General features: G+C 43.9%; 1 protein-coding gene across 2 annotated transcripts; it reads left to right on the plus strand.

Annotated features, from left to right (window-relative positions):
* Positions 1-11,639: 11,639 nt before the first annotated feature.
* Positions 11,640-20,909, plus strand: LOC113885747 (pregnancy-associated glycoprotein 1-like). Of its 2 annotated transcripts, none has more exons than XM_027531361.1 (9): positions 11,640-11,747; positions 13,049-13,199; positions 14,180-14,294; positions 14,393-14,511; positions 15,701-15,894; positions 16,801-16,917; positions 18,579-18,720; positions 18,808-18,906; positions 20,598-20,909. In XM_027531361.1, exons 2-9 carry the CDS (start codon positions 13,074-13,076, stop codon positions 20,745-20,747), a joined length of 1,062 nt encoding a protein of 353 aa, XP_027387162.1. In that variant the 5' UTR covers positions 11,640-11,747; positions 13,049-13,073; the 3' UTR covers positions 20,748-20,909. The 2 variants fall into 2 exon arrangements, with proteins under 2 accessions (XP_027387162.1, XP_027387161.1); XM_027531360.1 differs by lacking the exon at positions 11,640-11,747 and adding an exon at positions 11,850-11,970.
* Positions 20,910-21,054: the final 145 nt, after the last annotated feature.

Genomic DNA, 21,054 nt, shown 5'->3' on the forward strand with positions numbered 1-21,054 from the left:
TAAACTTAAAATCTGCACAACAAAGGAAACTATAAGCAAGGTGAAAAGACAGCCTCCAGAATGGGAGAAAATAATAGCAAATGAAGCAATGGACAAACAACTAATCTCAAAAATATACAAGCAACTCCTGCAGCTCAATTCCAGAAAAATAAATGACCCAATCAAAAAATGGGCCAAAGAACTAAACAGACATTTCTCCAAAGAATACATACAGATGGCTAACAAACACATGAAAAGATGCTGAACATCACTCATTATCAGAGAAATGAAAATCAAAACCACAATGAGGTACCATATCACACCAGTTAGAATGGCTGCGATCCAAAAGCCTACAAGCAATAAATGCTAAAGAGGGTGTGGAGAAAAGGGAACCCTCCTACACTGTTGGTGGGAATGCAAAATAATACAGCCACTATGGAGAACAGTGTGAAGTCTCCTTAAAAAACTGGAAATAGAACTGCCTTATGACCCAGCAATCACACTGCTGGGCATACACACCAAGGAAACCAGAATTGAAAGAGACACATGTACCCCAATGTTCATCGCAGCACTGTTTACCATAGCCAGGACATGGAAGCAACCTAGATGTCCACCAGCAGATGAATGGATAAGAAAGCTGTGGTACATATACACAATGCAGTATTACTCAGTCATTAAAAATAATACATTTGCATCGAACCTGGACTGGCAACTCGTTTCTTACATGATATTTTACATGTTACAATGTCATTCTCCCAAATCTTCCCACCCTCTCCCTCTCCCACAGAGTCCATAAGACTGTTCTATACATCAGTGTCTCTTTTGCTGTCTCATACACAGGGTTATTGTTACCATCTTTGTTCGATGCACGATACTGGATGCTTGGGGCTGGTGCACTGGGACGACCCAGAGGGATGGTATGGGGAGGGAGGAGGGAGGAGGGTTCAGGATGGGGAACACATGTATACCTGTGGTGGATTCATTTTGATGTTTGGCAAAACTAATACAATTATGTAAAGTTTAAAAATAAAATAAAATTAAAACCAAAAAAAAAAAAATAAAAAAAAAAAATAATACATTTGAATCAGTTCTAGTGAGATGGATGAAACTGGAGCCTATTATACAGAGTGAAGCAAGCCAGAAAGAAAAACACCAATACAATATACTAATGCATATATATGGAATTTAAAAAGGTGGTAATGATAACCCTGTATGTGAGACAGCAAAAGAAACACAGATGTATAGAACAGTTTTGGACTCTGTGGAAGAGGGCGAGGGTGGGATGATTTGGGAGAATGGCATTGAAACACGTATAATATCATGTATGAAACGAATAGCCAGTCCAGGCTCGATGCATGATACTGGATGCTTGGGGCCGGTGCACTGAGACAACCCAGAGGGATGGTACGGGGAGGGAGGATGGAAGGGAGTTCAGGATGGGGAACACGTGTATACCTGTGGCGGATTCATGTTTATTTATGGCAAAATCAATACAATATTGTAAAGTAATTAACCCCCAATTAAAATAAATAAATCTATATTAAAAAAAGAACACTGAAGAGGGTTGCCATTTCCTTCTCCAATGCATGAAAGTGAAAAATGAAAGTGAAGTTGCTCAGTCGTTTCTGACCCTCAGTGACCCCATGCACTGCAGCCTTCCAGGGTCCTCCGTTCTTGGGATTTTCCAGACAAGAGTACTGGAGTGGCATACAATTGTCTTCTCCGCAATGAAGACACAATGCTGCCAAAAAAAAAAAAAAAAATTCTCCAAAGAAACCAGTCAGGTCTCAGGGGAAGCAGGACATGAATAAGGAAGAAACCAGTCTGGTTCTAATATTATTCAAGTTATGGAAGGGGAAGCCACAGCCTGTTTTCACAGGGAACTTGGGATATAAGTTGTGCCTCAAACGTGCCTGAACCCAAAGCTAGGGAGCTGGAATTTCACTCTCCCACTAGCGCCTCCATCTCATCCTTCAACTAACACCAAGCTGGTGTCTCCAAGCCCTTGTATTAGATCCTTCAAAGACAAATCAAAGGTGACACTAGAAGCAAAAGACACCAAAGCTCAGGGAAATGCAATCTCAGATAATGTCTAGATTTCTGCACCCAGTCTGCCATCTCCAGCATCATATCTGAAATCCTCTGAGTCTAAAGAACTCCATGGATCTCTACATGTAAGAATTTTTTTGGGTTAAAATTCAGGTTTTAATTTATATAGGAGTGTAGTTGATTTACAGCATTGTATTAATATTAGTTGTATGGGAAATTAATTTCCATATACATACACATGTATCCATTGTTTCTTAGATTCTTTTCCCATACAGGATATTACAGACTATTGAGCAGAATTCCTGTGCTGTACAGTAGGTCTTTGTTGATTATCTATTAAATAAAGTAGTATACAGATATTAATCTCAAACTCTCAATTTATCCCTCTCCTACCTTTCCACTTTGGTAACTATAATTATTGTTTTGATGGAGGGAAGGGTCTAGGCACTTTTTGGATGAGGGTCTGTGCTTGTGAGAGTGCAGTGGTCAGGAAAGCAAGCCTGAGAGAGACTCATTTGAGTTGATGGTAAATGTTGAGAAGGACCCAGCCATGCAAAAAGCTGGGAGAAAAACATTCTAGATGTGGGAAGTAGCCCCTGTAATGACCAATGTAATCAAGTTTAATAAATGGCTACCCTTCCACTGCCAACCTTCCTTCCATACTTGGAACTTGGCCTATAGGTCAACCACCATGATCTCATCCCATGCGTAAGTTGTGAGTTAGCAGCAATGAGGCATGTCAGCCTTCCCAACAAGGGAGAACCTGGGGCTATCACAAAGCTGAATATGCTCTGGACTCAGGGATGTGTCCACAAACTGGTTATGCCCAGGAGTATCAGGTGCCAGGGGCACCACCAATGCCTCTGACTATCTCCATGTACTTGTTCTCAGGAGTAGAAATGCCAAGGAACTGATAGAGCAAGGAACAAGTAGTGACTCTTTTTCATCTTGCCCCGTGTGATTCCCATGGCCCTTTGACCACACTGCTCTCTGCACAAAAACTCTTTCCTCTATTCCTTCTTCAAAGGTGGCTTGTGAATAACATCAGCACCTGACTGTGAAGCCTGGTGGCTGGAACTGAACTCACAGTCAGCTGGGACCCAGAGATGTCTGCCTTTTCCTGTGTTTCTGTCCTTTTTCTCCAAACAGATTCATAAAGCAAAGTCCCTACAAAATATAAGGGTGATTGTAATTCTCTCAAAGTGTTTGAATCTCCAAGGTCTATTTGGAGCATCAAAGAGGGAACACATTCCCTGCATCCAGGCTAGTCTAAGACCCTGACCTCACTCAGCCAGTGGTTCCCTGAGGAAACATAAGGCACATATCTAAGTTTCCAGAAGGTTGAGAAGAGAAATGTTCTCACTGTGAATGCAGGTTCATGTTACTCAGTCAGCCAAGGGTCTGTCTTGTGTGAATGAGGAGCAGGAGCTCTGGGGATCTGAGTTGGGAGTGAGTCAGTCACCACCTTCACAACTGCCTCTTAGGGTTATTACAGCTGGGGCTCTCCCACTGTTCCTGGAACCAAGAAGAAACAGCCCTGAATATTGCTTTCCTGCTGCTACATGGAGGCAGGCCTGCTGATAAAATCAGAACCAGACTTGAGCGGCAACAGGAAAGAAACTTCCACTCTGGTGCTTGCAGACATCTGAGAGCTACCCAGCAGTGGATGCAATTGAGCTTTCTCTCATCTTTCCCTTCCTGGAAGTCTCCTGGCCTCGGAACCAGAGTTCCTGGGTCCCAGCTCTTCAATAACTTACCTGCAGCTAATGCGAGCCATACACCCCAGAGTTCAGTTTCCCATCTCTTGGATGAGGGAGACTGGACTTGCTCCAGAACGCTTGTTCCAGACTGAAGCTCAATGCCAATCAGTTGACAACTGGCTCAAAGGTGGGTGTTGATGAGGATGATGAGGTTGCCTCTGGTGGGCAGGGGGCTGTAACTGTCTGGTGTTGTTCATGGGTCCTGGTCTCAGGACTGAAAGTGGTAGAGCACTTGGCACACAGCTGCTGTGACACTGAGGACCTTAGAGGCCTTGCCCACTAGAACTTACCATGATTTGGGTTCTGTAGGATGAGATCAGGTAGTTATAAGTCAGAAGTTACCAATGGGGAAGCTTGTAGATTCCTCAGCAGAAACCCAAATTAGGTTGATGAATCATCTCTCCAAAAATACTCTGGGAACTAGATGTGCCAGGGCTCTTAGACAAATTTTGTCATATTTTAAATACCATTTAAAGTTGGTTATCTTTTGGATGACCTGCCATTTGCTCTCTGGCTTGGGATGATACCCACAGTTAGAGTGGAATCAAAGGGCCTCTGGGGAGGTTGTCCCTCTCCCCGTGACTCATTAGCAGTGAGTACGGCTGTCTCCCCTCCACATGTGGAGCAGGAATTTCGGCAGGAAGAATGTTATCTCCAAGTTTAACTGGAAGACTCAGGTAGGTCTGGGCCTCAAGTAGGCGCTATTCTTTTCCCAGTGCTTCTGCCTTCCCTCCTGGGTCCTGTACAAGCTGCCCACCTCCTGGTTACTGGGTTCTGAATTCCTCCTCCCCTTGCTTGTAGATATCTAGCCATTCCCACTTGTGGTTCCCTCCCTACGCAGGCCCAACCCCTCACCTGCAGATGGCACTAAAGAAGGGAAAACCAAGATGGGTCTGCCCAGTTCATTCTTTCTAAAAATGTCTGCATTCCTTCATCTTCCAGACTCTGTCCGGAATCATCAACAACTACAACTAGATGACTCAGCTTAGCAGAGGAATAGAGATGCAGATGGGGGAGTGGGGCGGTAAGGTTGTCAGGTGTGGGGCACAGTTTTCAGATGACAAGAGATGAGTTGGAGTAAAGAGTATGTGGCCCTCCAACCAGTCATTCATTGGGGACCTGCCTGAATCTGCTATCTTGGGCTCCTCAGGGTATCACTAAGACAGAAACTTCAAAATGGACTTTCTATAAACTTCTTACTGCAAAACAATTTCAAACATAACAAATATAAGACAGAAGAGTGTCATGAACCCTATGTTCATGAACTGAATGATGAATGTTCATCATTCAGCATCAATAACTGCAAAACTAACCTCTTAGTCCTATAGGTTGTCATCGACTGGAGACTCTGCAACATCAAGGTGGTGGCCAATTGATTTCCCAGAGAAGACATTCTTGACTTGCAACAGTCTTTCTCTTTTTGCTATGTTCTCATATGTGGTGGTTGAAGGGAATAAAGAAGAGGGAGAATAAGAGAGAAAAAGAGGGAGAGGCTAGTCCCATCATGAGGGACCACCATTAAAAACCCATGTCAACCTGGGTACCTCCCAAATGCCCTACTTCCTAATACCATCATATTGGGAGTGAAGGGTGGACACAATTCAATACATAGCAGCTATGGATAGCATAGCAGCTATCTGTTTTTAAATCAAGACAGACCGTCATTTCATTCTCTCTTTTACTCCTTATTCATTTTTCCTGAAGTATTTTAGGGACAAGATGAAGATTTCACCAAATGTACATAATGAGTAATTGTGGTAGAATGATAGGATATGAAAAAAAAAAAGCTCTTTTGTTCCCCCCAAAATGAACATTTTATATCCAGTCCATGTGCAAATTTCCCTGATTCTCAAAAAGCAGATGTATTTTCACAGCTTATTGAAAGAATGTAGTCATATGTTGCACGTGGTTGTTCTCCTTTAAGACAAAATAACTGTGTCTCTCCCAATTTTAAGGCCATTTATTTGTTCAGAAACAGGGAGGAAGCAGGGTGGTTTGTCTTACAGAATGTCCCACTATTGGGTTTAGAGCAGGAGTCCACAATATCAGCACAGTGGGTCAGGACCAGTACCAATCCTTGGTCTATTAGGAACCAGACCTCCACAGCAGGAGGTGAACTGCAGGCCAGCGAGTGAGGCTTCATCTGTATTGTAGCTGCTCCTCATCACTCTCTCATCACCCCCAGAAGGGACAGTCTAGCTTGTTTTCCTGGAACTGTTGGTAGTTACATAACCTATGCTTAATAGAAACGAAAATAGCATAAATATTGATTATTTTCCTTTCTCAGTGCTCAGAATGGTGAGTTGGTGCCCTAGCAGTCTATCACAGTGACAAATTAGATGTTGCCTATTAACATTTGGCACATTCGACCAGCTTAAAATTGAATATTAAAAAACTAAAATCATGGGATCCAACCCCATCCTTCATGGCAAATAGAAGGAGAAAAGGTGGAAGCAGTGACAGATTTCTTCATCTTAGCCTCTAAAACAACTGTGGATGGTGCCTGCAGCCATGAAATGAGAAGATATTTCCTTCTTGGCAGGAAAGCTATGAGAAACATAAACAAGTGTGTTGAGAAGCAGAAACATCATTCTGCCCAACAAACTGGTAGATGTTTGGCCTTTTCATTTGGATTCCTAAACTTTCTGTCCAGTACCCATTGGTCTTTGAAGTTCCTCAGTTTTCTGGCCCTTGATGATTCCCAAGATTATTTTCTGCATTTCTTTACCCAGTCTTGAAATCAGCCATCTCTTTAAGATTGTCAGATGGGAAATGTATTTAGAAGCTACATGTTAGACCTCAGAATAGTCACTGTTATCAAGTTGTCTCTGCTTCTAGGCTTTACAGTGGTCAGAGGAGGAAGTACACATTTTGCTTAAAAATGAAAACAAAAAGGAATAAAAATAGTTGGTACAAACTTATGCTTTCAGTTCAAGGTTTAAGACAGCAGGGTTTGAATTAATCTTCTATATGTTATGTGTGAACCTCTTTTTCTAGCCACTGAAAAGTTTACTTCAAAATATTAGTTGTAATTATTGTCTTGCTTTTACCTGTTAACATACATACGATTCTGTCACAATAACAGAAACAATATGAGGAACAATAAGTTGTTGAATTATTGCTCACCGCAGCTGCGATGCCAGTGCAGATGCATGACGGCTGCAATGGCAGTGCAGAATCATTGCGGAGAGGAACTACCCCATATCCAAATCAGGGGCAGCAGCTGAGAGGAGCTGCCCTACTTCCAAGGTAAGGAACAGCAGCTGTGCTTTGCCAGAGGAGCCGTGAAGACATACCCCACGTCCAAGGTAAGAGAAACCCAAGTAAGATGGTAAGGGCTGAGAGAGGGCATCAGAGGGCAGACAGAATGAAACCATATTCAAAGACAACTAGCCAATCTGTCACACAGACTACAGTCTTGTCTAACTCAATAAAACTAAGCCATGCCATGTGGGGCCATGCAAGACAGACGAGTCATGCTGGAGAGGTCTGACAGAATGTGGTCCACTGGAGAAGGGAATGGAAAGCCACTTCAGTATTCTTGCCTTGAGAACTCCATGAACAGTATGATAAGGCAAAAAGATAGGATACTGGAAGATGATCTCCCCAGGTCGGTAGGTGCCCAATATGCTACTGGAGATCAGTGGAGAAATAACTCCAGAAAGAATGAAGGGATGCAGCCAAAGCAAAGATAACACCCAGTTGAGGGTGGGACTGGTGATATAACCAAGATTCAATGCTGTAGAGAGCAATATTGCACAGGAACCTGGATTGTTAGGTCTATGAATCAAGGCAAATTGGAAGTGGTCAAACAGGAGATGACAAGAATGAATATAGACAGTCTAGGAATCAGCAAACTAAGATGGACTGGAATGGGTGAATTTAACTCAGATGACCATTATATCTACATATGTGGGCAGGAATCCCTTAGAAGAAATTGAATAGACATAGTCAGCAAAAGATTCTGAAATGCAGTACTTGGATGCAATCTCAAAAATGACAGTATGATACCTCTTCATTTCCAAGGCAAACCATTCAATACCACTGTAATCCAAGTCTATGCCCGGATCAGTAATGCTAAAGAAGCTGAAGTCGAACAATTCTATGAAGACCTTAAAGACCTTTTAGAACTAACACACAAAAAAGATGTCATTTTATAGGGGGCTGGAATGTAAATGTAGGAGTGAAGAAACACCAGGAGTAACACACAAAATAGGCTTGGAGTACAGAATGAAGCAGGGCAAAGGCTAATAGAGTTCTGCCAAGAGAATGCACTGGTCATAGCAAACACCCTCTTCCAACAACACAAGAGAAGACTCTACACATGGACATCGCCAGATGGTTGGAACCAAAATCAGATTGATTATATTCTTTGCAGCGAAAGATGGAGAAACTCTATACAGTTAGCAAAAACTGGAGCTGACGGTGGTTCAGATCATGAACTCATTATTGCCAAATTCAGACTGAAATTGAAGAAAGTGGAGAAAAGCACTAGACCATTCAGGTATGACCTAAATCAAATCCCTTAGGACTATACTGTGGAAGTGAGAAATAGATTTAAGGGACTAGATCTAATAGATGGAGTGCCTGAGGAACTATGGACAGAGATTCATGACATTGTACAGGAGACAGGAATCAAGACCACCCCCAAGAAAAAGAAATGCAAAAAAGCCAAATGGTTGTCTGAGGAGGCCTTATAGATAGCTGTGAAAAGAAGGGAAGCAAAAAGCAAAGGACAAAAGCAAAGATATACCCATTTGAATGCAGAGTTCCAACGAATAGGAAGGAGAGATAAGAAAGCCTTCCTCAGCGATCAATGCAAAGAAATAGAGGAAAACAATAGAATGGGAAAGACTAGAGATCTCTTCAAGAAAATTAGAGATACCAAGGGAATATTTCATGCAAACATGAGCTCAATAAAGGACAGAAATAGTATGGACCTAATAGAAGCAGAAGATATGAAGAAGAGGTGGCAAGAATACACAGAAGTACTGTACAAAAAAGATCTTCCCGACCCAGATAATCACAATGGAGTGATCACTCACCTAGAGCCAGACATCTTGGAATGTGAAGTCAAATGGGCCTTAGGAAGCATCACTATGAACAAAGCTAGTGGAGGTGATGGAATTCCAGTTGAGCTATTTCCAATCCTGAAAGATGATGCTGTGAAAGTGCTGCACTCAATACGCCAGCAAATTTGGAAAACTCAGCAGTGGCCACAGGACTGGAAAAGTTCAGTTTTCATTCCAATCCCAAAGAAAAGCAGTGCCAAAAAATGCTCAAGCTACAGCACAACTGCACTCATCTCAGATGCTAGTAAAGTAATGCTTAAAATTCTTCAAGCCAAGCTTCAGCAATATGTGAACCATTAACTTCCAGATGATCAAGTTGATTTTAGAAAAGGCAGAGGAACTAGAAATCGTATTGCCAACAACTGATGGATTATCAAAAAAGCAAGAAATTCCAGAAAAACACTTACTTCTGTTTACTGACTATACCAAAGCCTTTGACTGTAGGGATCACAATAAAATATGGAAAAATCTTAAAGAGATGGGAATACCAGACCACCTGACCTGCATCTTGAGAAACATGTATGCAGGTCAGGAAGCAACATTTAGAACTGGACTCGGAACAGTAGACTGGTTCCTAACAGGAAAAGACTACGTCAAAGCTGTATATTGTCACCCTGCTTATTTAACTTATATGCAGAGTACATCATGAAAACGCTGGGCTGGAGTAAGAACAGGCTGGAATCAAGATTGCTGGGAGAAATATCAATAGCCTCAGATATGCAGATGACACCACCCTATTGCAGAAAGTGAAGAAGAATAAAGAACCTCTTGATGAAGGTGAAAGAGGAGAGTGAAAAAGTTGGCTTAAAGCTCAACATTTAGAAAACTAAGATCATGGCCCCTGTCCCATCAATAGATGGGGAGACAGTGGAGACAGTGGTTGACTTCATTTTTCTGGGCCCCAAAATCACTGCAGATGGTGACTGCAGCCATGAAATTAAAATACGCTTACACCTTGGAAGGAAAGTTGAGACTAATCTAGACAGTATATTGAAAAGCAGAGACATTACTATGTCAACAAAGGTCCGTGTAGTCAAGGCTATCATTTTTCCAGTGGTCATGTACGGATGAGAGAGTTGGACTATAAAGAAAGCTGAGCCCCGAAGAATTGATGCTTTTGAACTGTGGTGTTGGAGAAGACTCTTGAGCATCCCTTGGGCTGCAAGGAGATAAAACCAGTCCATCCTAAAGGAAATCAGTCCTGAATGTTCACTGGAAGGACTGATGCTGAAGCTGAAACTCCATTATTTTGGCCACCTGATGCAAAGAGCTGACTCATTTGAAAAGACCCTGAAGTTGGGAAAGATTGAGGGCAGGAGGAGAAGGGGATGAGAGAGGATGAGATGGTTGGATGGCATCACCAACTCAATGGACATGAGTATGTGTGGAGTCTGGGAGTTGGCGATGGACAGGGAGGCCTTGCATGCTGCCGTTCTTGGGCTCACAGAGAGTTGAACACGACTGAACAACTGAACTGAACTGAAGTTGTTGAATATAGTGTCAGATTTCTTTCCTTTTTTTCTTTTAGTTTTCTTTGGTTTGGTTTTTTATGGGCAGTATTTTTGTTTTTACTTAGAAGATATTCCACTCTGAATGTAGAGTCATAAGTCTGAATTTTAAAGCCACTTAAGTAATGTGTTGTTGTAGGTAGCTAGTCAACAACTTGATGCAGTTAGATTTATTAGTCTTTGTTCTCAATTTGTTCACTTCAGTTCAATCCTTCAGTTGTGTCCGTCTCTTTGCAATGCCATAGACTGCAGCATTCCAGGCTTCCCTATCCATCCCCAACTCCCAGAGCTTGCTCAAGCTCATGTCCATCGACTTGGTGATGCTATCCAGCCACGTCATCCTCTGTCTTCCGCTTCTCCTCTTGCCTTCAATCTTTCCTAATATAAGGGTCTTTTCCAATGAGTCAGCATGTTAGTATGCAGTCAGTGTCTTTTAAAATCAACCAACATGTATTAAAGTCCTCTCAGTCCCCACTGCACTCCCAACTCTAGGCCAGAAGCACAAAACTGCGGAGAGTGAAGGCTGATTCCAGCACATCGCTGTGGAGATTTCATTCCCACTGTTTTCTAGGGAAAAAAAAAAATTGTTAACATTAAAATCAGTAGATTGTACATAAATATCCAAACTTCTGATTCACTTGAAAACATGGCCAACTGGCCTGCTTTCCAGCATGGGTGAAATGGAGGGAAGGCTGCTCCCAGTGGTAAGGCCTGTGCTGCCCAGATTCCAACATGGCCACCTAGTCCTAGTATCATATCTCCTGCCTCCCGGGGCCATGAGTTTGTGAGAACTAGACTGCTAGGTCTCTTAAGATAAAGAGTACTTTTGTCTTGATCAGCTTTGACTTTGAAGCCTTTAGCCCAGAACTTAGCATACAGTTCTTCCTTATACAGTTGTTGTATGATATAAAATATCTTGTGGATGCATATGACATTTCCTCCAATACTGAAACCATGCAATTGAAGTACTTCTCTGCCCTAAATCTTTGATGCAGCCTGGCATCATAGGTGCCTCTGATGTCTGCCATTAGACCCACTACCTAAAGCCAGTTGTATGTCCCTGGGCTGTACCTGAAGTCTTCACTTTGCCATTTGACAACTTATCATCCCAGCCATCTCTCCAACGAAGACAGCAATGCATATCTCATGAAGTCGCTAGGAAGATGATATGAAACCATGAATTTCGAGCATGGTGCCTAGTATGCATTTTCATGATGTTCTTAGCTGTTTTTTTCTCCAAGTAGTGAAGGTTCTCCGTCTTCTTAGATGTCCATGCAGATCAGTTTGATTTTCCAGCCAAGCTTCAAGGAAGAGATTATGGTTCAATTCTCTGTATTCTGAAAAGCTTCAAAGGCCACTCACCAAGGACACTGATGAAGGTAAAGATTTTATCAAGACCTTTGTGTTTTTTTTTTTTTTTTTTCAGATCTTTTAGTGGCCTAAAGGGAAAAACTTGGGTAGGTCAGAGCATATATAACTAGGGGCTCCTGGTCACCACTACATGCTAAGAACCCAAACTTCCCTGAGTACCTGGAGCCAGGAAAGAAGCATGAAGTGGATTGTGCTCCTCGGGCTGGTGGCCTTCTCAGAGTGCATAGTCAAGTAAGTATGGGGATGTAAGCCACATTATGTTCCTTTCTCGGATTTTTCTTTTCATCTGATTATTCCACCCATCAGGTTTAGAAGGGAATGGAATCTTTCCCTAAGAGTCTTAAAGTTCAAATCTTTATTACTGATAAGTAACTTGCTCTAGGAATTGTAGATGCCAAGGTCTTATGTAGATTTGCATGGTTGCACAGTTCTTGGGGTCCAGTCATATCATGACCTATTGAAAATGCAACTCCTTGCAACTGTTCAGTGCACAGTCTATGCAGATGTCGATGTGGTCCTGTGGAATAGCACTTTTCTACATTTTATTCAACATTTCCTCTTTGTTCACTCTCTACTTCAGTGTGTATATGCCTATGTCTGCATCTCTGTGACAATGTCATTTATCTCTCCATCTCTTTGGAAGTCACTAGGAGTGTATTTCTCTTTGTGCTGTTTTCTTTTAATTTTTCATTTCACTCATTCTTCCTTCTCAAGCCTCTGAATTTCCCTTACTTGTTCCCTATATCTTGGATTCTTCTTTCAACTCTTTCTTCTCTTTCAACTTGGAGAAAGATACACTGTTTTATATACACTGTTTTATGTCAGACAAGCAGTGTGACCACAGTCAACTCAAAACTCTTGCATTTCAAATTGCTCCCTTGTAAAAGAAAATAAGAGTCCCCCTTCTACCTTCTTCCTTGAGGTTCTATGAGAAGGAATGAGTTCGATGGCAACAGTGATGCTAATGGCTGTCATTGTTGAGACTTCCTATTTATCAGGTACCTTATATCCATCACTTCACTCATCCCCAAGATATTCTATTTGGAGGGTTTGTATTGTCACATTCCACCATTTTACTGAAGGGGATACTGAGACCCCACATGGTCATATGGCTTACCCAAGATTGCAGAAAAGAACCTGTATTCAAATTGGTGTCTTTGCCATGGTATATGCATAAAATTCTGATAATAATGTGCCTCATAAAAATGATTAGAATATACACAGGGCCATTACAATGACAGTTATATCCTAACACTGACAGCTTGTTGTAGCATCTTCTTTGTTTTCTTTTTCAAATGTTCTGTGAAAGAATACCTCTAAGGCAAGTGAAGACCATGAGAAAAACCCTCAGTGGAAAAAACATGCTGAAGAATTTCTTGAAGGAGCATCCTTACAGACTGTCCCAGATTTCTTTTCGTGGCTCAAATCTAACTATTCACCCGCTGAGGAACATCATGAATGTGAGTATTTTGGGAGGATGGTGCTCCAGAGCACCCCCTGGTGCTCTAGCCTAACACTGGGGCTCATCTGGAGATGCCAGGTGGGATGGTGGGGTTGGTTTTCCTGCAGGAGGCAAAGATACTGGAAAACAGGGACCCCAACCAGAGGAGAAGGCACTCTTATCCTCAACTGTTGGTCTTTGTGACTGGTCTGGGCAATTACCAGGTGGCAGGTAAATATCCATTTCTGTGTCATACATGTGTCATTTGTTTGAGGGCGATTGTTCCTTCTTAACTAAGTGAGCCACTCAGTTACAGATGAAGAGTGAACCATCACTGATCAAAAGGTAGAACCACCTGTAAAGCAATTGTGAATCCCCAGGCAGAGGAATTCAGTTTCCACAGATGCAAGAACGATGGCAGTAAAAAGTTACTGAACCTGTATTTTGTGTATGGCCATAAGAATCAGTGTGGTTACTGTTTTTAGATTAGAAAAAGGGATTATTTTGTCTTCAAGATGACTTCAAGATGCCCATTCCAGCCTGAGAGATAGGCAAAGAGTAAATACATGTCAAATGAAAGGGTCACCTGTGTGGTGTTGATTGGATGTGGTCTGAGTTTAGAGGGAGTGGCTGGGGTTGATCAAGAAGGATCTCATGGAGAAGGGGCTGCTAAGGCTGGGATTGAAGAGACTATAGAGCTTCTCAAATGAAGGCACCAGAACTTCCCTGGGTGTCCAGCAGTCCTGGAGGTCCAGTGGTTATGCCTCTGGGCTTCCCATGCAGGAGGTACCACTTCAACGCTTGGTCATAGAATCAATATCCTGCATACAATGTAGCACAGGATAAATATATCTAATGCAGATACCTCTGTGACCAAAGTTTGTGAGCTTCACGGTGGCTAGAAGTGGTCTCAAGAGATATGTGACACCCAGAGGGAGGCATCAGTGTGGGAATAGAGGGTAGCCAGTTCTGCACTAACCCACTCCCTCCTCCCTTTAGTTGGTCTACGTGGGTAACATCACCATTGGAACACCCCCTCAGGAATTCCAGGTTGTCTTTGACACAGGCTCATCTGACTTGTGGGTGCCCTCCTTTTGTACCATGCCAGCATGCTGTGAGTACAGACACCCCGTACCCGGACCATCCTTCACTTGCCCTGCCACCCTGTTTCCACCCTTGGCACCTGATGGCACTCATCTCTTGTGTCTGCAGCTGCACCAGTTTGGTTCAGACAACTTCAGTCTTCCACCTTCCAGCCTACCAATAAGACCTTCACCATCACCTATGGATCTGGGAGCATGAAGGGATTTCTTGCTTATGACACAGTTCGGGTAACAGTGTAACAAATGCTGAGACAGGACTGGCTATGGAATGACCTCTGCTTGGAAAACAGATGCAGGAACATCTGGCAGGACCTTTCCTAGCCTAACTCCCATAGATATTGGCCATCTTATCCACAGGATCGTGTCTCTGGGGAGGCAGTGCCTATGGTGACACACGAGCAGACAGATTAGGTAACCCAGAGAGTGACTTGAGGTGTGGACTTGTAGCTCCTCTGCCCATGAGCAGTTCATTTTGCTGGGAGCGAGACGAAGGGACAAAAGCACCCACTTTTATATCAGATTGTTCTAGGCACTTTCAGGTGGTAACTGGTTTAATCCTGCAACAATCCCACACAGCAGTTACTCTGATTAGCTCATGAGACATATGAGGAAACTGAGGTGCAGACAGCAAGGGCCTTGCTGAGGGCACACATGTGGTAAAAGGTGGAGTTAGGCTGGCTTTTCAGGACTGAAGTTGTTTTGGGGTGTCTGGGGACAGGATAAAACTGATCTGCAGACCCTGGGGGCAGTCAAGGCCTTCAGGTATCCAGAGTGGGAAACTGGAGGCCTGAGAAGTGATGGGGCCTGATAAATGAGTTCTCATTCTAGAGGACCCTTGAGAGTCTAATAAATCTGTGGCTTGCCTCCCCCAAAATACCTGAGTAGTTCCCCTCTCTCTCTTTCTCTCTCATACACACTCACAGAAAAATACACATATCCCCCAAAGTGAGTTCCCCAGGCAGTAATTTCATAGAACCCTGCAAGCAAGATTGTGTTTTCAGCTTCTGTCTTCCTGGACAGATGCAGAATCCACAGTACCTTACAGAGAATGCAGTCCATTCCTTTCATTAGGTCACAGTGATGCTAAAGAGAAGGCTGTCTTGCTGTTGATTGCTTTGTCCATAAGGTGGCACCAATGGGACCTGGCCTGACTCTTGGTTGCCCCACCTGGACAGAAGCCAAGAGGCAAATTTGACTCACTCAGGTGGTGTTTTTCAGAGGTGCAGAGGTTTTAAAATTCACAGCCTTTCACAAATGGAACCCAAATTCCCCTCCCAGCTAGGTCTAACTGTCTGTGGGCCACCAAAGACAGAGCCCAGCCTAAATTATTCTCTGAGGATCTAATGGCAATGCACCCCAGCCAAGTCCTAGGCCCACTTTATGTATCTGTAAGTGAGAACACTCTTCTTTCCCACAGATTGGGGACCTTGTAAGTACTGATCAGCCGTTCGGTCTAAGCGTGGTGGAATACGGGTTGGAGGGCAGAAATTATGATGGTGTCTTGGGCTTGAACTACCCCAACATATCCTTCTCTGGAGCCATCCCCATCTTTGACAACCTGAAGAATCAAGGTGCCATTTCTGAGCCTGTTTTTGCCTTCTACTTGAGCAAGTAAGTCTGAGATGGACAATCACTTTCTCCAAATAAGCTTTAAGATGCTTTCAGTTACACAAAAATTATAGAACACTTTATATAGAAGTATCCTGAGAGATAATCTAACCCAGGATAACTATGGCCCCAGGGCCCTACCTTGCTTCACCACAGGCTTTTACAAATAAAAGTTAATTGGAACAGAACCCTACTCATGGGCTCAAGACCAGTAACTTAGTCTAGGGGGGTGAGTGAGGAGGATGCTAATGGAAGGCAACAGGAAGCATGTTGAAGGAAAGGCATTAGGATTTGCTTATGAATTTGATAAGGAAGGAAGGAGAAGGATGCTGGATATCTTTCCTTCCTCATTAGCATTTCACTGGGAGCCCAGGACCAGCTACCAAATTTGTGGAGCCAGTAAGAAATGAAAGTGTGGGACACGAAAATGTGGGACCCCCTTGTTCAAGAAATATTAGGCATTTCAAGTCAGGGAGAGCAGAGGTGAGGTCCCTTCTGAGTGTGGGGCCCTTTGGACAGTAGAGGTCATAGGCCAGTGAAGCCAACTCTGTGTGACCTGAACCCATACCCTTAGAACTCTCAGGCCTTGATTTTCCTGACAAGGGGAAAGCCAAAACACTTCAGCACTCTGTCCTCTGAGGGTGTCTGATCACTCAGGTCCCTGGAGGCCCAGGGCGTCTTCAGAAGACGTAGTGGGTGGAGCCCAGCCAAGTGATTCAGCTTCTAACCTCCTCTGTGCCACTCATGAGACAGTAACAGACCTCAGTCTGGATCTCAATTGCTCCTAGACCCAACTTCTGCATCTGTACATGGGGACCTTACTAGTGCCTTGACGGGTGTACAATCACAGCTCTCAGACAGTGCTATTATTACTGTCCTCCAAGATTCCACCCCCTCTCTTCTCTACAGAAACAAGCAGGAGGGCAGTGTGGTGATGTTTGGTGGGGTGGACCACCAGTACTACAAGGGAGAGCTCAACTGGATACCACTGATTGAAGCAGGCGAATGGAGAGTACACATGGACCGGTAAGCCTCTCCCTCTGAGGGTCAGCCCAAGTGATGCTCCTGCTACTGTACATGGACACAGGCAGACACACACAAATACATTCTCAGACACACAGTCACACAGACATATATACCAGTCACAATGACACAGACAGACACACAGACACATGGAAACACACAAGTAGACATATAAACATACACAGAGACACATAAAAACATGCATAGCTAGTCAGAGACACACAAAGCCACACAGAGACACATACAAACAAACACACAAGCACATAGATACACAAACAACCCATTGGGTCATAATCCCCAGGCCTTCTGAGAAATACTCTGACCAGGGCCCTAAAAGGGTCCGGAGAAGTCTGTGCAGCTGAGAGAGGGCTGCACCCATTGCCCTTTGAGGTGTGGAACAGAGTTAGAGGACTCTAAAATGTGGTGAACAGACGATCAGGGAGAATTTCACCAGCCTAAACAGAGTTATGATAAGATGACTGGCTTTCCAGGGCTACCTAAGACATAGGAAGTTCTCAGTACAGATAAATGTCATTTTAAAAACAGGGACAGTCCTGAGAAATTGGGGAAAATTGGTCTCTTAGGGAGCAGCTACGTAGCAGTGGAGAGAGGTTGGCTGCAGTCTTAAGATGTGAAAGCAACTAATAAAAAAGAAAAGTCAAGTTCTTCGGCACACAGTGGGACAGGGGCTATTACAGAGAATCAGGAAGGTGGGATCCAGGAGTGACCTGAGGACAAGAGGCATAATTGATAGGATTCTGTGTGATACCCTCAGACAAAAGCTAACCTGTCCTTTGGAGTTTCTGTGGGCTAGTCATTTATTTCATGGCCAGGGTCTCAGGGTCTGAGCTGGTTGTAGGAGCAGTGCTTGGAGACACCCTCTCCCATAGGAGCCCCTCTCTCCCCCTATTATGAGAATCTGCTGCCCCTGCAAATTTCCATCTTCACTCTGTGTGCGACCCGTTATTTGTACCCCACCAGATACAGCTCTCTGGAGGTTTCTTATTGTTTTCCAAGTCTTTATTCACTCATTGAACAGACAAGCATTGAGCATCCACTGTGTGCCAGGCACTTTAGGGAGGCAAGGAGAATAATACTCACCCCTCACATCTAAGAAGGCAGATATACATGAAGTGACTCACCCACATAGTGAATTGTGACTTTGGTACATGCTAGACATGAAGAGGAGAAGGCAATGGCAACCCACTCCAGTACTTTGCCTGGAAAATCCCAGGGATGGTGGAGCCTGTTGGGTTGTCCTCTATGAGGTCACACAGAGTCAGACATGACTGAAGTGAGTTAGCAGCAGCAGACATGAGGAAGGGTCTACAGAGAGTGATCAAGACAGGAGACTGAAAAACACCAGGGGAAAGACTTCCTGAAAACAATACAATTATGGTGGAATCTGGAAGATGAGAAGAAATTTGCTAGTCAAAGGGGAGTGGAGTCTTCCACTCCCCAGGAAGGAAGACCATCTTGTGTCAAGGTACAAAATATCGTAGTGTATTCAAGTACTGCATTCAAGGATGTCAAGAAAGGTGCTGTGTCGAGAGCAAAGGAAGAGGGCAAGAGATGAAGGGCTGTTTAGGAGACAGTCAAGAAGGGGGAAACTCTGGGGAGAATCAGAGTGACCTTGATGCCCTCTTTCTTTCATTGTCTCTCAGCATCTCCATGAAAAGAACGGTTATTGCTTGTTCTGATGGCTGTGAGGCCCTTGTGCACACTGGGACATCACATATCGAAGGCCCAGGAAGACTGGTCAATAACATACACAGGCTCATCCGCACCAGGCCATTTGATTCCAAGGTGAAGGGTCATGCCCCAAGGTCACTCCCAGTCTCCACACACAACAAGGATCTCCAGGGCCAACCTCTCTCCCTCTCTCTGTAACAGCACTACGTTTCATGTTTTGCCACCAAATACCTGCCCTCTATTACTTTCATCATCAACGGCATCAAGTACCCAATGACAGCTCGAGCCTACATCTTTAAGGTGAGGGGACAATATTGAGGGTTGGTTCTCAAACTGGAGCTTGCAGGAACCCTTGAGCTGCTGCTGGGAGGAGGGTGCCCTCTGGAGGCCATGTCACACCATTGCAGATGCTGCTGAGCCCTGTGGCTGGGCCAGTGCCTCCCACAAAACCAATCACTTGAAAGTAAAGGGCATTGTGGGACACTGATCTTCCTGAAATAAGTGTGGAGATACCACACCATATGGCATGGTGGGAGTCAGGCAGAGGGGAAAACTAAGGTCTTCAGTCCTCAAAGAACTTCAATTCAATCTGAACCTTAAGTGCATGAACATGAAATTCAGCACTAGGAGTCCCTGAAATAGGCCACATTACAAGGAGAATGGCTGGGGGCAGTCCCAGTGTGATGTCCCAGCATAAGTTAACAGTCTCCCTTCCCTTCTCAAAGTTTTCCTGGTTTGTATGATAAATTACATGGTCAGCCTAGTTCTCAGCTGCATCTTCCCTTTGCTCTGGCCAGGTGCCCCCTTTGTGAGTTGGGGTACCAAACCCCTCTGTGGGGAGGTTGGATGCTAATGTGAATAAAAGGTGGCCAGTGACTGCTCAGCCCCAGCACAGGGTGGAAGCTTAATGTCAGCTCCCTGCGAGAGTTCAGAGCAGGCTGATGGACTCCAAGAAGGCTTTGAGGAAGAGAGGGAATTTCAGGAATTCCAAAACCACAAACTCATTGAGCCATATGGAGGGTTGCTTGGTTCTAGGAAGAACTACACTGGATTCCATGCAAATGACATCTCAAGGTGGTCTGCACTGGGGCAGTGGGGACTTACTAGGGGTGATGAGGGTTACGGACTGACCTTTGGGGCTGGGGAACAAGAGTACCTTACCCACCCAAGCCTGGAGTGGCCAAAGAGGGTGAGTGTGGGCTGAAGGAGGCTTCTCAGAGTTCCTGAGTTAAGTCTTCAAGAACGTGTTGTGGGCACTGCTCTATTTAAGATGGATAATCAAAAATGAGTTAATTTGTAGCAGAGGGAACTCCACTCAGTTATATGACAGCCTGGATGGGAGGGGTGTCTTTGGGACCAGGATACCCGGATACATATGGTTGAGCCCCTTTACTGTCTACCTGAAACTCAGAATATTGTTAATCAACTATACTCCAATACAAAATACAGTTTTATAATAAAGTATGGACTGTGGGGATGCAGGAGGAGAACCAGCATTCTCTGCAGAGAAAACAAGGAGCAGGAGTCAGAAGGAAAGAAACAGGGAATGAGGTGAACTATGGACACACTTGTTCTTTTCTAAATAATTATAATGAAGTGTGGCTAATCTTCAGTGTTGCATTAAATTCTGCTCACAACAATGTGACTCAGTTATACACATAAAATATATATGTATTTCTTATTCTTTTTCATGTGGTTTATCACTGAATATTGAATATAGTTCCTTACGCTCTACAGTAGGACTTTGTTGTTTTTCATTCCTATGTTTCCCCAACTGCCAGTCCTCCACTCACCACACCCTTCCTCATGGCAACCTCATGTCTTGGCCCTCTTTGGTTTTGGATGAAATCTCATATCCCCTGCTGCTGAGAAAACCCGTTGATACTTACCAAAAGAGGGAGATAAAACAAAGAATTGTGCTGGGTCTGGATATTGGGGGGAGTCACTGGTAAGGGCTCATGCTGACTAACATGTATCTCTGACTCCCCCAGGATTCTAGAGGCCGCTGCTATTCCGCTTTTAAAGAGAACACAGTGAGAACATCTAGAGAGACCTGGATCCTCGGTGACGCCTTCCTGAGGCGGTATTTCTCAGTCTTTGATCGAGGAAATGACAGGATTGGCCTGGCACGGGCAGTGTAAATGCTTAGAGTGGTTCAGGAATCAGTAAGGCCGTTCCTAACACACACTAACTCACACTTTGGGCACTCTTGCCTAGGATGCTGGTGAACTGTATTTGGTGGTCTGTACACCCTATTCTCAGTAAAGAATAAAGGGTTTCACTCTTAATGGTGCTGAAACAAATGGTTGATTCTGTTTGTGTCTGGGAGTGAAGGATCTAGAACCAATTCTGAATCAAAATTGAGAGGAGCCTTACTCTAACTGGCTTCAAGGAAAAGGGAGACTTATTGAAATGATTCTGGGAATCCAGGACACAAGAATCAGAGCA

Source organism: Bos indicus x Bos taurus, chromosome 29 (assembly GCF_003369695.1).
Source record: "Bos indicus x Bos taurus breed Angus x Brahman F1 hybrid chromosome 29, Bos_hybrid_MaternalHap_v2.0, whole genome shotgun sequence".
In the NCBI taxonomy this organism is placed as follows: Eukaryota; Metazoa; Chordata; class Mammalia; order Artiodactyla; family Bovidae; genus Bos; species Bos indicus x Bos taurus.

Excerpts from the sequence above, each read along its gene's own strand:
- LOC113885747 (XM_027531360.1), top strand. The coding sequence starts at position 11,870 with ATGCTAAGAACCCAAACTTCCCTGAGTACCTGGAGCCAGGAAAGAAGC. Across the intron at positions 16,918-18,578 it reads TGGAGAGTACACATGGACCG|CATCTCCATGAAAAGAACGG; the intron begins GTAAGCCTCTCC and ends ATTGTCTCTCAG. Across the intron at positions 18,907-20,597 it reads CTCGAGCCTACATCTTTAAG|GATTCTAGAGGCCGCTGCTA; the intron begins GTGAGGGGACAA and ends TGACTCCCCCAG.